The following is a 16115-nucleotide window of genomic DNA, read 5'->3' on the forward strand; positions in this document are numbered from 1 at the left end:
AGAAGCTGTTTACCAACCCATAAAAGCAGACACTGAGTGTAGTTCTGCTCCACCGTATCTAGAAATCTCATGCACATAGTCATCTTTGGCTAATGGTCCACAACCCCACTCACTCAATAATTTTGATATACAAGCCTGTCAATAAAATTTTGAGTTAATATTCAAGTAAATAAATTATAATTAACCACAGCAGGTACAAGTACATACCTTAAGTTTAACAATGTCAGGTTCAACTTGATCATCAAATTCACCTGGATAAGCATTGTATTCTGCAAAGAAACGATCTACTCCCCTTAACATTAGGTAATATACCAGGGGAGACTCTGGATTTTCAAGATTCATAGCTGAAAACACACACAATATTTAGAAATTGTCACATACATACAATTTTTTTAAATAAAATTGTATGGTAAAAATATATGCACACCAATGTTGTGAGCATTGTTTGTTTTAGGATCATATTCATCAGCTATGCGTGTTCCTCTCAAAAGATGAAGATTACTTGCATGTTTACAGAATGTTTTAACATCCTTCTCTGTAATTGTATCAGCTGGTTGATTCAGCTGATGTAACAGTTGCTGGACTCTTCTGAACACAACATCTGCATCTTTTGCTGCCTCACTGTGGTACCTGCAGTAATACAGGACAACCAAAATAGTTATATTTAATTAGATAAAGTGAACAAGTAAATTCTAAAACTTTATAGGCACAGTTTTTATTTAAAAGAGAATATTTTCAAATCACTCATGTTACCCTTACGTTTCCAATGAGCTGGGGTTTTTTCTAGGCTTATTTCTCAGCACAAAATGTTTGCAACTGTTTCGTTACATAGGCTGCAAAAATACCTTTAACACATGGGGAGGGCGGTGTTACGTCCTTCAAGGTGATTAATGAATTTTTTTTTTACAAGTGAGTTACTCAAATTGTTAACTTAGTTTTCTGTACAACCATATGTGGTTTCACTTTTGCCCAATGTTGTAGCACTCAAACTGCACAATTTAATAGAGGCAAGGTAAGGTTATGACAAATTTGGAGAAGCTTATGGGACTTCCAGGTAAGATGTACAAAAAGTTTTTTTTTAGAATTCCAGAATTTTTCATTGTTTTAATTAAATTTTTGTAATTTTGACTTAAGAACTGATGCTCTAACAAAGAAATTTACTTTAGCCCGGTGCTACAGAATAATACTGCACCAATAAAAAATAAATGATAGAATAACATTAAGATAAAACTTACGTTGCAGAAAGTACCATTTACGACAGCAAAAGTGTGTTAACACTGGCATATGCCTGCAGTGAAATTGGTCAAAGGCTTTAGGACGAAAACTATGCAATACTTTGTAACAACAAACTGCTTAAATTTCTAGCAGGTCAAGGTAAAATATCGCAAATGGTGATTTCAAAAGTTACTTTCAAAGTAATTTCTTTTTCCATAAAATGTATTTCTGAAATCACAGCATTTGACTCAGTCAAAACTTAACGCTTTGAGGACCAGCCACTTGGGTCCAAAACAACTTCCATTTATGCCATTATTTAAAATTTTACGGACACCTTTTTTTTTTGTTTGATACATCTCAAAGGGTAACATATGCTAAAAAATACCAATATTATATATGGATGCTGTATGGGTATTAATTTAAACCATTAACTTCTATTTTGTGTGTTTGTGCTACTTAAGTGATGTTATTGGCTGACTACATAAGTCCTGTGATCTGAATATCTGTTGTCACTGGCTGGTGGGATCATGTGACATGAGCACTATGATAAAGCACATCATGCAGTTTAATCTCTATTTCAGTGCTTCAGAAGCTACTGTGCTATTTTGTGGAATTTGTATTTCTACTTTTGTAATATGAAAATATGCAGTCTACCTTTTGCTGCACATGAAAGACCTTTCCAAAAGTCATTGTGTTTTTGCTGAGTTTTGTTTCCTAAAGTGCTGGGAAAAGTATATTGTCACTTAACATGGAAAAATGTGCTTTTACCTGGGTTCTTTTCTGCATAGGCACCCTGTAATGCCTAAAAACTTAACCAGCAGAACTTCACACGACCTGTTGTTTATTTCTTATGCAAACAAAATATTTAAGCTGTGTCTAAGTAATATTGAAAAAAATCAATGTAAGTGAAAAGCTGTTCACAACAACTGGATGCTAAAACCTGCCAGATGTTTGGTTACTTTCTGAAGCTGAATGTTTAGATTTTAACCTCTTGAAGTCAGTTTTCCTTCCGTCCTCCCAACATTTGTGACAAATTGTTGTTTACTTACACTTGCTGCAAGGCAATATAACGCTCAGTTTCGGCTGTCATGTCTGGTAATGTTCCTCGCAATGGCAGGCATCCCTGACCCTCGTTGTCAATATAATCACGGACAGCTTTTGCCATTATCCAGAAAGGTTTGCTCTAATGAAAGCAAAAAACACATTTTATTTCAAGTTACTGCACAGCAAAATAACAGTGAATTAGTGACAAATTATTTAGTTGTTTGCAGAAGTATTAGAGAAGGTTACAGATGTTGCAACCTTGTTAAATACTACAAAAACAATAATCAGACAACCTGTGCCCAGGAAGGATATATTCCAGAAAATAATTGAGTTTTTGATTAGTATAAAAGAAACTTCTAATAGATCTGAAAGGGGTTTCTTTTGGAAGGCGGTTAAGGTATCTTTCTAGGAAGTCCACACATCTAAAATTGGTACTAGATGATTCAAGGGTGCAGAAAATTAATCACTAACAAAATATTGCCAATACAGATCGCACGGAACTAACTGTATTTTATAATGTAAAATAAATGTCACAGTAGCAATTGTGTAGGTATGTACTGCTACAACAGTTACTGAAAACTGTAAAAATTGCATACATTTTCCAGTCAAATAATGAATTTAGTTTCTTGGTGAGTCTTCTCCAGTGCATCACAAATATAGCTGCCAATTAGAGCGCCTTGCTTGGAACTAGCATTGGCTACCACCAAAAGTCAGTGTATGCTTAAAATACAGTGAAATGTTTTTGTTACATAAAATAGCAGTACTCTTGTGAGCGAGGAGCTTCAAAATTATTTTGACCCTCCACATCAAATGATATGGCTACTGCTTTAACACTAATACAATTCATGTCATTGAACAGTAATCATCACACTGCTGGTGGCCACAGCTGACTGATAGTGATCTTCACAGCATTTCTCATGCTATTGGGCATTTGGTGGGGAGAAAAAGTGCTACACTAGGTTAGGATAGAAACATATCTTTCAATATTGCCATCTGCTGAGCACCTCATCTTTAGGTAGGATGAACAAACTAATCTGTTCAAATGCACTGTCTATCCAGGATTAGGTAGGATGAACAAACTAATCTGTTCAAATGCACTGTCTATCCAGGATCAAACACTGTACAGTGGTAGTAAATAGGATCTATCTGCATCCCTGATCCCTTCAACCTTTCAATGTTCTTAATTTGTGCCTTTTCAAATATGGTAATTGTTAGCGTTCCATAATAATGCTGATCGTATCAAGTTAAATAGAATAAAAAATGAGATTTGTATGTGAACATAAATACTGCAATAATGACTAAAACAGTAAGTCAGTTGAAACAGAGTGAATACCCCACAAAGGATTAACACAGCGATTTCAACAAAAACTATGGTGTAACAAAGAAGAAATACTTCAAATGACTGATGAAATGGGGAGTACAAACATGTGGAGAAGGAAGGAATATGCAACACAACTTAAAAATTAAATCAATAGGAAGCGCAAGAAAGATAGCGAAATGACTGCAGTAAATATGTGACAAAACAAAAAGGAATACGTATGGGAGGGAGTGGTGTGTGTTTCAGAGAATTTAAAAGTAAAAGCAACAACACACACCCTTCAGCACCAACAAAATTTAATCCAACCAACCAGTTTCAATTCTTTAACTGCTATTGAAATTAGAAATTGGGTACCCATAACAATGCAGAAAAAACACTCAACCACCCATCAAATATGTTCCTTTTCAGAATAGAGATGTACTCCCCTTTGTTATCCAAAATTAATTCAGAGTTTCATGTGAAAAAGTAACAAGTCAGTTAAAACATGACAATCGATTAGTCCAAGGTACAGATCCGAAATAAGGGTGAGAAATGTGTGTTTTATTTCATCATGTCGTAGTCCCATATGAGTATATTTCTGTGTACAGCTACGCTCACTCGCACGGACAATTCTGTACTATATGAGACCACACTACACAGCTATCACCAGTATTAGAGGTGAGAACACAAAGCAAATTTCACCATTTAATACAGGGAAGGGAACTGGCTGATTGAAATAGTAAATGAGTACCTTTGTTGGAGGAGGAACTGTCTAATAGTGTGTCCAGTATTTGTCAGAATATGACAAAGCTGTTGAGCATAATAAAACAAATTGGAAGGAAATATATGGGATTACTGGCTGGGAGGAGGAGGGGGGGGGGGGGTGTTTGGCAAGTAAAAGCATGCAGAATCAGTGAGGATGCAAACCATACCATTGGACTTTGGGAAGAAAATCATACACATGATCTCAGGCAGCAAATGCAAAGAGAAGTGAGCATTACTGCACACTCAGCTTGACAGTTTATGCATCAAGTTGTTGACCTGAATAATGTACAGAAGAATGTAGAGGAAACTGAGGATCTGTTAGATGATGATCAGTCTGGCTTTCAGAAAGGTAAAGGCAAAAAAAGACAGGAAAGTCTAACTTCACATCTGATAGTGGAAGTGGTACAAGATGGCTGAAATCCTCAGAAAAATAAGGGAGAGCTGCAGAGTCTCTTGAATGGAACACACAATACACTGTCAAAAGCTTAAATAACCACCTTTTGCAGAGTCAGTGAGGTACAGACAGGGATGTGGAACCAGCACCGTGGCCAGTTGTGTTAGGTTTCTTGGTTGCCATGAAAACATTCCTCAGGCCATAACACTCCCTCTTCTGGCCTGGACCCTTCTGACAATTATTGAAGTATGTTTGCTTTCATACATTTCACACAGTACACGCCAACAGCGATCTGCCTGAAGAAGCATAAAACACGATTCATCTAAAGCCACTTCAGTGGATGAGCTGTTGCAGTATTGGCATGTCAATTCCAGCCTCTGTAGGGCGATTAATGGTAGTCAGCACGGGCATAAATTAGGTGCCTGCTGTGGAGGTCAATATGCAGCAACACTGGCTGAATGGTCATTGAAGAGACACTGAACAGCCCCTTGGTTCATCTGGGTGGTCAGTTGCACATATATTCACCAACACACATCTCTGCAGCTGCCGTTCGCCCATGTCATATATGGCCTGTGGTGCACCACAGCTGCCTCAGTGCCGGTTTTGGATAATGCCGTTTTGCTACGCACGGTATACTTTGCCCACAGCAACATGTGAACAGTTTATAAATTAGCCATTTTGGAAATGCTTCAACCCTTGGTCTAAAATTCAATGATCACGCCCCTTTAAGATGTTATATAAATTGCTCCACTTCCTCATTATGACAACAGCTGCACTGTTTGTCCATGTCCCTAAATATGCTTTACATTCTCTCCATTGTTAGTGCTTTCACCTGCCATATGTGAGTGGTTATTCTACACTGATGTCTAATGTAGGCAGTGGTCGCATTAATGTGCCTGAACCATGTATATTATTACTAAGCTGAAGAAAGACAATGAGGATGCCAGTCATAACATTAGTGATGAACTTAACAAAGTTGCAGATAACCCAGTACACAAAGTGACAAAATCCTGCTACACTGGAAGTAAAGCAAGCACAACAGATGAAGCAAGGATATATAAGAACCAGACTGGCACAAGCAAAGTTAGCATTCCTTGTTGAAAGTACATTAATAGTATCAAAAACAGAACTCAATTTTAGACAGAAATTTCTCAAGATGTAGGTCTGGAGCACTAAATTGTATGGATGTGAATCAATGGACTGCAAGGAAATTGGAGCAGTAAAGGATTGAAGCATTTGAGATGTGATGTTACAGAAGATATGTTCTCCACAGTATCAGCAAGGAAAGGAATATGTGACAAAAAAGAAACAAAGTATAAGAAGGAGCAGATAATATACTGTCAAGACACTGGGAAATAACTACCATGATACTTGAGAAAGCCATAAAGGGCAAAAATTATAAGAGAAGACAGATTTGATTATATATTTACTCGAATCTAAGCCGCACGTTTTTTTCCGGTTTTTGCAATCAAAAAAACCACCTGTGCCTTAGAATCGAGTGCAAAGTAAGCGGAAGTTCTGAAAAATGTTGGTAGGTGCCGCCACAACTAACTTCTGCTGTCGAATATATGTAGTACCACACAGGCATGCTTTGCAGGCACAAAGATAACCTCTGCGTCAGTAAATAAATTAAAAAAAAAAAAAAAGTGGAAGACGAGCTTTTTTTCCTCCGCTCCGAGTTTCGACCACTGCATTGTCATACAAATTCCATATTATTCATCTTCGAGTGTTGCAGCGTTTCAATGTACTACGAAAATCCGACTGGCAAGACAGAGTTGGCCACATCCCTACGTTCACGTTCTGAATTTTTTCTACCTGTGAGAAGAGATGGTTGCTAACAGGAACTATTGTGAATCACATGCAGTATTCTCTTCACCATAAGAATAATACGAATATAAACATTTTGCCATGTATTCTTTCGTGTTTGCTGCTATCTCATTTAAATTCTGTCTGCCTAATAAACTGCGAAACTGGAGTGACACAAAAGCAAACGTGGAAGAATATACAGGGTGTTTCAAAAATGACCGGTATATTTGAAACGGCAATAAAAACTAAATGAGCAGCGATAGAAATACACCGTTTGTTGCAATATGCTTGGGACAACAGTACATTTTCAGGCGGACAAACTTTCGAAATTACAGTAGTTACAATTTTCAACAACAGATGGCGCTGCAAGTGATGTGAAAGATACAGAAGACAACGCAGTCTGTGGGTGCGCCATTCAGTACGTCGTCTTTCTGCTGTAAGCGTGTGCTGTTCACAACGTGCAAGTGTGCTGTGGACAACATGGTTTATTCCTTAGAACAGAGGATTTTTCTGGTGTTGGAATTCCACCGCCTAGAACACAGTGTTGTTGCAACAAGACGAAGTTTTCAACGGAGGTTTAATGTAACCAAAGGACCGAAAAGCGATACAATAAAGGATCTGTTTGAAAAATTTCAACGGACTGGGAATGTGACGGATGAACGTGCTGGAAAGGTAGGGCGACCGCGTACGGCAACCACAGAGGGCAACGCGCAGCTAGTGCAGCAGGTGATCCAACAGCGGCCTCGGGTTTCCGTTCGCCGTGTTGCAGCTGCGGTCCAAATGACGCCAACGTCCACGTATCGTCTCATGCGCCAGAGTTTACACCTCTATCCATACAAAATTCAAACGCGGCAACCCCTCAGCGCCGCTACCATTGCTGCACGAGAGACATTCGCTAACGATATAGTGCACAGGATTGATGACAGCGATATGCATGTGGGCAGCAATTGGTTTACTGACGAAGCTTATTTTTACCTGGACGGCTTCGTCAATAAACAGAACTGGCGCATATGGGGAACCGAAAAGCCCCATGTTGCAGTCCCATCGTCCCTGCATCCTCCAAAAGTACTGGTCTGGGCCGCCATTTGTTCCAAAGGAATCATTGGCGCATTTTTCCGATCCGAAATGATTACTGCATCACGCTATCTGGACATTCTTCGTGAATTTGTGGCGGTACAAACTGCCTTAGACGACACTGCGAACACCTCGTGGTTTATGCAAGATGGTGCCCGGCCACATCGCACGGCCGACGTCTTTAATTTCCTGAATGAATATTTCGATGATCGTGTGATTGCTTTGGCCTATCCGAAACATACAGGAGGCGGCGTGGATTGGCCTCCCTATTCGCCAGACATGAACCCCTGTGACTTCTTTCTGTGGGGACACTTGAAAGACCAGGTGTACCGCCAGAATCCAGAAACAATTGAACAGCTGAAGCAGTATATCTCATCTGCATGTGAAGCCATTCCGCCAGACACGTTGTCAAAGGTTTCGGGTAATTTCATTCAGAGACTACGCCATATTATTGCTATGCATGGTGGATATGTGGAAAATATCGTACTATAGAGTTTCCCAGACAGCAGCGCCATCTGTTGTTGAAAATTGTAACTACTGTAATTTCGAAAGTTTGTCTGCCTGAAAATGTACTGTTGTCCCAAGCATATTGCAACAAACTGTGTATTTCTATCGCTGCTCGTTTAGTTTTTATTGCCGTTTCAAATATACCGGTCATTTTTGAAACACCCTGTACATATCATGTTATGTTTATCTTCATATTATTCTTATGCGTAATAGTGGTACAGTCAGAAATGAAGCACGGCAATTGACTAGATTTTTAAATCCAAGATGACTAATTCCTGTGCAGAATGTAATGTACTAAAGAGGCATCTGCAAAGATTTTCAAACGGAGAAAAATTTTCGCTAAACTCTCATTCAGAACATGTTCTATCATACGCAGTCTATTATTTGGTTCTTGTTGATCATTATCAAAGAAAGCAGCAGTGTAAGTAACAACAAACAGCAGTCAAGGAAGCCATGCTGCGAGCGGCGACAGGCCGTAAACACTCATTATCAGAATGCGATCAACAATGCGTGACACGGTACAGTAATGCATCTTCAGCTTAGAGTGACGTAAACACCTATAACAAAGAGAACGGCACTTATCAGATCAAAGAAAAATAAGCAATCAATTCAAACCAGACGAAGCACGTGAAAAAGGAAGGGTACCCGTATAAATACGGACGGAGCGCCTGACACATAGCAATGGCTACCTGGTAAACCTTAACTTCTCAGCTTACGACTCGAACCAAACTACTGTAGCTGTATCATCATTCATTCGACCTAAATTGTCTCTCACATTACAATGGACCACCTTTGTTTCGATTTGGAGGTGCGGCCTAAAACTTCTCTCTCCCCTTGAATTTCGAGTCTCAAATTTCACGTGAGCTTAGATTCGGGAAAATTTTTTTTTCTTGATTTCGAGTCTCATTTTTCAGGTGCGGCTTAGATTCGAGTAACATACAACAAATAACTGACAACACTTGTGACCAAGTGCTACTCTTAAAGGAAAAGTTCGGCAAAGTGAAGGAAATCATGGAATGTTACATCATACCAGTTGAAAGAATGGGTGATGTGGTGGTGGTGGTGGGGTTACGAACTAATACTGTGATTAATGAACTACTGCTTTACTTGGTAAGGTAAGCCCTGATATTGCTAGCATTCCCACAAGTCAATAGTTGACCATCCAAAACTTTGAGAGATTACTCACAAACTGACCACATAGCAATCACCCCCTTTTGAATTCTGTGCCTGTCTGAACCAACTGAGCATTACTGCTTTCTGCTGTAATAATATCCTGAGCAGAGTGTATAATATGGTGTGGTAGGAGACTTGTCCTCTACCTTGGACAACACTTGTCATTAATAAATGACTCTTCTGTAAGAAAAGAAAATCTATAACATAACTGTCAGGAGGGTGGATGTTTTGTCTTTCTGTGCCAGTCTGAACCAACTGGACATTACTGCTTTGACACTTCAGATATGTAACGTATCATATTCCAATTTAGTGTATTTTTTTATCACTTACATCCTTCCTGTTTTCTGTAGTTATTTTAGATTCTTGTCTGAAAAGTTTGAAACTTTATCCAAATGGCATCTGTGATCAAGCCATTTTAACTTCTTTAAAACCTTAGCAATCCCAGAATTGCTGCTGTTATTTAAACATTACATTAAAATTCTTGCATCCAGCATTCTTTATTAAAGCAAAAAAGTTCTGTTATGGTGATGCAAAGTAACAAATAATGATATTTTTTTAGTTGAATTGGCAAGCACCTGAGTCATGGAAGTTGCTTATCACTTCCCTACAATATTCATGAGTGTGCCCCTTAATTATTGCATCACTTCACATTCATGAAGAGTATCTACATTAGTAGATAAAATGAAAACATTCCTGCACGTTGCTGAATGGTGGCTGGTTGGCACGCTGTAATCTACATGGCTTTCCATCAGCATTTCTCAGCCTAAAGAGTCCAACACTTACATTACGGAAATTATTTTCTTAAAATGAAAATCTCTACATGATATTAATAAATCATGTATTCTGTTGAATTAAACTACCAATGTCCTATTTAATTTTTCAAATTCAGTTTCCCCCAGTCAACATCTGTCTACTCCACATGAAGTGACAATTTATGCCGGTAAGCTCCCAAGTTATTTCTGGAGTTTTTCATTGCCGTAACATATGCAGAAGTGAGAACGTTTGCTTGTAACTAAACCACATATTTAACTAAAAACTGCTACTGTTTTCAGTGAGCAGCCTGTACATGACATTTATCACACTCCATCCACAGGACAGCATTGTCACCCTACATTGACATTATATGGTCAGTAACAACTGCGATAACTCTAACTGCCACCATACAAATAGTAAGGGTCAAACCAAGAGCATGAGTGTCACCTACAAACACTGCTCTTATGCAGGACATTTATGGGCAGAATTATACCCTCTGCAAGAAAAGTAAACATTACTAAGAGCAAAGGTGCGTTTACACCTGTGCAATTTTCCGTGCACACCAGGTACATGTGGCCATTGCTCAAAGAGCCAAGGAGGCATATGCACTGGTACAAAGACCCAGGTGGTTCTGAAATGTGTGCACAGGCCACCGAGTGCACCTGCAGAAGTCTCCCCATCCCAGAGGGGGACACGTGCAAGAATAGTGCACCTGTCTGTAGTTATCTCTGTTTGGTGCTTTGTCTTACTACATCTCACATTACAAAATTCAGTTTTTTGCAAGCATTCAAAATAGCCTTTGTGTTAAGACTTTAACTGAGTGGTCTAATGAGAAAAATGTGGAATTTGAGGAACATTATCATGTGTTTCATGTTTTCTTTCTACTTAATTCTGCAGATTATAAAGACAGTAAAACAAAGTTACTGTCCACTGATGTCTATCATAGAACTATTACTTATGTTGTGTAAAATTAGATGTCTTTTTATGGTAATTTTATCTGTGTTGCAAATAACTCAAATATCCCCGGAATTAAAATCATTTGTATGAGTAAATAAAGGCAAATTTTAACTTTAATAGAGTTTATGGAGATTCCCAATTGGTGTTTTTATGCCAGATGGGAGCGCCCATTCAAGACTTTCACCCCATAATATGGAATCTCAGTCTGATAAGGAGATAGTTGCTAATTTACAGGGAACAAAGTGTAACATCATCTGAATGTAACACCTCTAAAGACACTACACACAAGATGCATTAATTTACTTTACAAAGTATTACCCGCCAAGGTAGTCGAGAGAGCTAATGCGCTGCTTCCTGGACTCGGGTAGGCGCGCCGGCCCCGGATTGAATCCGCCTGCCAGATTAACAACAAGGGCCGGTATGCCGGCCACCCTGGATGTGGTTTTTAGGCAGTTTTCCACATCCTGCTAGGTGAATACCGGGCTGGTCCCCAAGTTCTGCCTCAGTTCCATGACTCACAGACATTTGAAAACGTTCACACTATTTCATGACTTACACTAGACGCACTTCCGTCCCGGGGGGTTGGGGGTGGCGTCAGGAAGGGCATCCAGCCACCCTCTGCAATTAACACTGCCCAATCCGTAATAAAAAAGCCGACCCCACGTTAGAGCGGGACAAAGGCCCCGAGAAAGAAGAAAGAAAAGAAAGAAGACTTTGTAAAGTCTTCTAAATGCTTTGGTTTGCTTAATTAGTACTTTATTTACTCCAAAGACAAATCAGGAAAATGAAATATACTATGGTAATGAAAAACTGAGAGATCTGACATAATTGTTAGAACAGCAACCCTATTCGCCAGATTTAGTACCCTCTGACTTCCATCTATACCCATACTGTAAGAAATTTATGGCTGAAGCACATGGAGAGGTTATGGAAATCGAAGTGCGATTCTTTGCAATGTTTCTGGACACTCAATTCTGGAAAGGAATCCTCCATCAACATTTCACCTCACCCCTGTATTTTCTGAATTATTACATTTTCACAACTTTTATAACTTCATGATAGCAATTTACATAAGTACAGTCACATAAAATTTACAAGATATCCCCTGACTCTTACCTCATCAGCTGCTAATGTAACTCAAATATATCTTCAATTTAATAATCCTGTCAGTGATATTAAAAAACACAGAATTAATGGAAAGTGCATGTTAGATTAGTGTAGGTCCCTTAAAATATCAAAATGGCTTTATAATTTACACATGTTTAAATTCTTCCCACGATAAAGCTATAGTTCCTACCACATTTCTTTACTCTTACCCTTTTTCCTTCAGTTCCCAGGAAGTACACTCCTAGCTATTAAAACTGCAACTTCAGCAAGAACAGCAAATAATGAAATTTTTCTTAATGTGCATATGCAGTATAGTAACAGGAATACATGATTTGGGGGCATACAGCATGTGAAATTTAGTACTGAGAAATGGCAGCAACAGTGCCTCTAACCCAGCAAGGCACCGAGTTCAACTGAGGTTGGGTGACACATCCAGGTATGACATTCCTTACTTCTTCAACTTTATGTCACAGTTCACTCACTTGTGATGACTGCTGAGTGGTGAATGGTGGCATGCCAGTCTATCGACAATCCTTAACCAGATGAGAAAAACAATCCTTAACCAGATGAGACAAGTCTAATGAATGTACTGTCCAAATTACAAACTATGCAACCCACCGTGATCATGTCATGTACTAGGGCTGTTGATAAACTACTGATATATCGATATTTTTTCCAAAAAAATATTGACATGTATCAGTGATACTTCTTCACCGATATATCGATGTCAAAATTGCAATATCAACTGCCGATGTTTTTATTTTATGTATTTTTATTTTTTGCAATTTTTGATGAATATTTGAAGTTTTTCTTTTGAGACTGTAGTAGAACTTAATTTTACTTTCCCTGTGTAAAGGAGCCTCATTACTTTTTGAGGTTTCATCCCGTCCAGTCTTTTACTTAGACAGTGTGAAGCACATATAGATGGCACAAAGAAGAAGTCCAATTGCACTGAGGGTTGGTGGTGCGAATGGAATAACAAGATATCCAATATGAAGAAACAGCACACCAGTTGCATTAAAAAACAATTTTTAATGCAACTAGTGTGCTATTTCTTAACAATGGGATTCTTCAAAAACAGTTGCTGAAACTGATGAACAAAAATCTAAATGGCAAGATTGGTCTTTGTGGTGAGCAGAGACATATGATCAGAAATGCTTATGTAATCGGTACTCAGTACTACCAACTGAAACTGCAATGTTTAACTTCACCATGCAATTATGACGCTGTAACTGCTAGGTTGCTGGCTTTTGCAGAAATGAAATAACAGGGAAGTCAACATGAAGTTTTACAGACAAATCCGATATGTGACAAAACCAAACGATGGATCCATCAGACACCTTTTATTGTGCCACTTACCTGCAGTGATAATTGGCAAGTGTGAACGTGCATTGTTTTCTTTTCAATTCTTGCTTTAAGGAGATAAGCAAGCTGCTAGTTTGTTGATGTACAGAATTTCTAATAATAAATCTATGCTTAAATATACAGCTCTAAAACTGGCACTATATTTACAACGTGCAGCTGATTTTGTTTTTGAGCGGTACATTGATATTTTTTTCCATCGATATATCAATAAGTTTTTTTTGATATATCGAGGGCTGAGAATGATATCTTTTTTCTTAAATATCCATATATCGAATTCCCGATATTTTTAAAAATATCAACAGTCCTATTGTGTACCCAGTGATGCTTCAAACCATCATGCAAGGTGCCGGGTCTGTATTACAATGACAAATGCAACCTGGCAATGTTCATTCTCTTCGGTGGCTCCACACACGGATACATCCATTGTGATGTTGGACACAGAACTGAAACTCATCTGAATAGACAATGTGTAATTCCTGTGTCCAGTGTTGTCATATGACACTACACTCCCTGCTGCCATGAAAGCCCAAGGCATTCCTGGAACTGTGCACTGGCTGTGTTGGTACTTGTGTTCCTTCAACGAGCCTGTTCCCTGATTCAAGGTACGTGGCATAGCTTTATGATTTATAGCGAACAATATGTTGTCTGTTCTCTTGCGCACTAATTGCTTGAGAACTCAAGATCCAGCATGACATTGGGATAGGGTTCTCCTGAACCCTTAGATTCCACATTCGCAATATGGTCAGGGGATCCTGACCAACACAAGCAGCAATATCATGGAATGCTGAATGTCTTGATAGGTCCAATCCTGCAGCAGTCAAATTCTGACAGCTGCTGATAACAAGTTTCTCCTTTTCATATGAGGCATAACATGATCTTGTAAAAAATAATCAACATTTAAATATGATTAGTGAGTGAGAAACCTACTGTGAAATCTATCCTTGCAGACAGAATGTAAATTGTATTACTCCAACCTATTGTGTGGGGTTGTGCTGAAATGGTAACCATTAGTACTCAAAATAAGTAGCATTGACATTTGTCACATGCTAATTACATCATACTGGAACTTCAACAGTCTAAGTTCTGCTACTACGTGCTTGCAAGTCATTGTAAACTAAAGTATGTTTCCATTAATCAATGCTGAAACCATAACTTCTAGGCGATTACTTAAAGGAATGTGAAGGAAGTATCTAGCAGCTACTACTTTATAAATTACAGGCATTTAAATTGTTTACAGTCAATGGAACATAATCTTCCTTTACTCACAGACAAAAATACTGAGAAACTGTGCAAATGATCAGTATATTATAATGAAAATAAAAACTGTCTCCTTCAAACAGTTTTATTTATTGTTCTTACCTTTGATGTTAAGTTAATGCAAGCATCATCATCAAGTATTTCTCTTACACTAGATGGTACAGCTGTTGATGTGACTGCATAATTTACAGCCTTAACTGCTTCTTCAAAATTTTCTTCCAGTTCAACATTGCCATGTTCATCACGAAACATACCTACACAGCAAAAAACCTTATTTTATGTAAATCAGAGACTAAAGATATCTAAAATGTTTTAAGAACGTCAGAATGGTTGTTACCGCAAAATATGACAATAATGTTAGATGCAGCAGAATACAGAATACTTCCATAGTTCTTAGGATAAAACAAATGCTCAATCACAGCTCTTTCCAACACACATCATTATCTGAGCTTGAAGTGACTGTATGAAAAAAAAACACGATTGGCAGGTAGTATGAACCTTGTCCATTCTCTGAAAGTCCAGCATTATACTTACCAAGTGTAACACCAAATCAACTTAAGTTTTATCAAAACAAAACTTCTGATCATCAAGTATGTCTCTTACACTAGATGGTACAGCTGTTGTGACTGCGTAATTTACATCCTTAACTTTGCCAAGTCCAAATGCTACTCTCAAAGAATTCTGTATACCTCAATACAGCAATCTTGAGGACACACTATATGGCCGTGGAGGTCTGCAAATATTTTCTTCAGTACTTATTATGGTAAAGCCTTGATCAGACAATGTTGCACAAATAAATGAGTGTGCAATCAAGTACATCATATCATTTAATCTAGGAATAAGACAATTATAATGTTTCTCCACATTTTTTCTTCATGTATGGATTGAAAGCCTCAATGCATCTTCTAAATGAGGGAACCATTTTAACCACTGTACGCTGTCAGTTTTACTCTTTTAATGCACCAGTCATATAAATAGAAGAGATAGAGAAGATCCAACGGAGAGCAGCGCGCTTCGTTACAGGATCATTTAGTTATTGCGAAAGCGTTACGGAGATAAACTCCAGTGGAAGACTCTGCAGGAGAGACGCTCAGTAGCTCAGTACGGGCTTTTGTTGAAGTTTCGAGAACATACCTTCACCGAGGAGTCAAGCAGTATATTGCTCCCTCCTACGTATATCTCGCAAAGAGACCATGAGGATAAAATCAGAGAGATTAGAGCCTACACAGAGGCATAACGACAATCCTTCTTTCCACGAACAATATGCGACTGGAATAGAAGGGAGAACCGATAGAAGTACTCAAGGTACCCTCCGCTGGTATATGACGTGAGTGCTTTCAGAGGTGGTCAGGCCAATGATGGGGCAGGATAAGCCTGTGACAGGACTGGAATAGAAAGTGC

At 38.5% G+C, this 16115-nt stretch overlaps 1 protein-coding gene across 1 annotated transcript in view; it reads right to left on the reverse strand.

The window, feature by feature from the left end:
- The window catches only part of LOC126187344 (NEDD8-activating enzyme E1 regulatory subunit), a 47686-nt gene that overhangs the window by 2072 nt on the left and 29499 nt on the right, over positions 1-16115 (reverse strand). The window contains exons 5-9 of the mRNA XM_049928369.1: positions 14817-14968; positions 2265-2398; positions 428-630; positions 208-344; positions 18-135 (exon numbers count right to left, since the gene is read on the reverse strand). Of these exons, the coding sequence (XP_049784326.1) occupies positions 18-135; positions 208-344; positions 428-630; positions 2265-2398; positions 14817-14968 (744 nt within the window). The remainder of the gene's footprint in view (positions 1-17; positions 136-207; positions 345-427; positions 631-2264; positions 2399-14816; positions 14969-16115) is intronic.

Source organism: Schistocerca cancellata, chromosome 1, assembly GCF_023864275.1.
Source record: "Schistocerca cancellata isolate TAMUIC-IGC-003103 chromosome 1, iqSchCanc2.1, whole genome shotgun sequence".
NCBI classification, from domain to species: domain Eukaryota; kingdom Metazoa; phylum Arthropoda; class Insecta; order Orthoptera; family Acrididae; genus Schistocerca; species Schistocerca cancellata.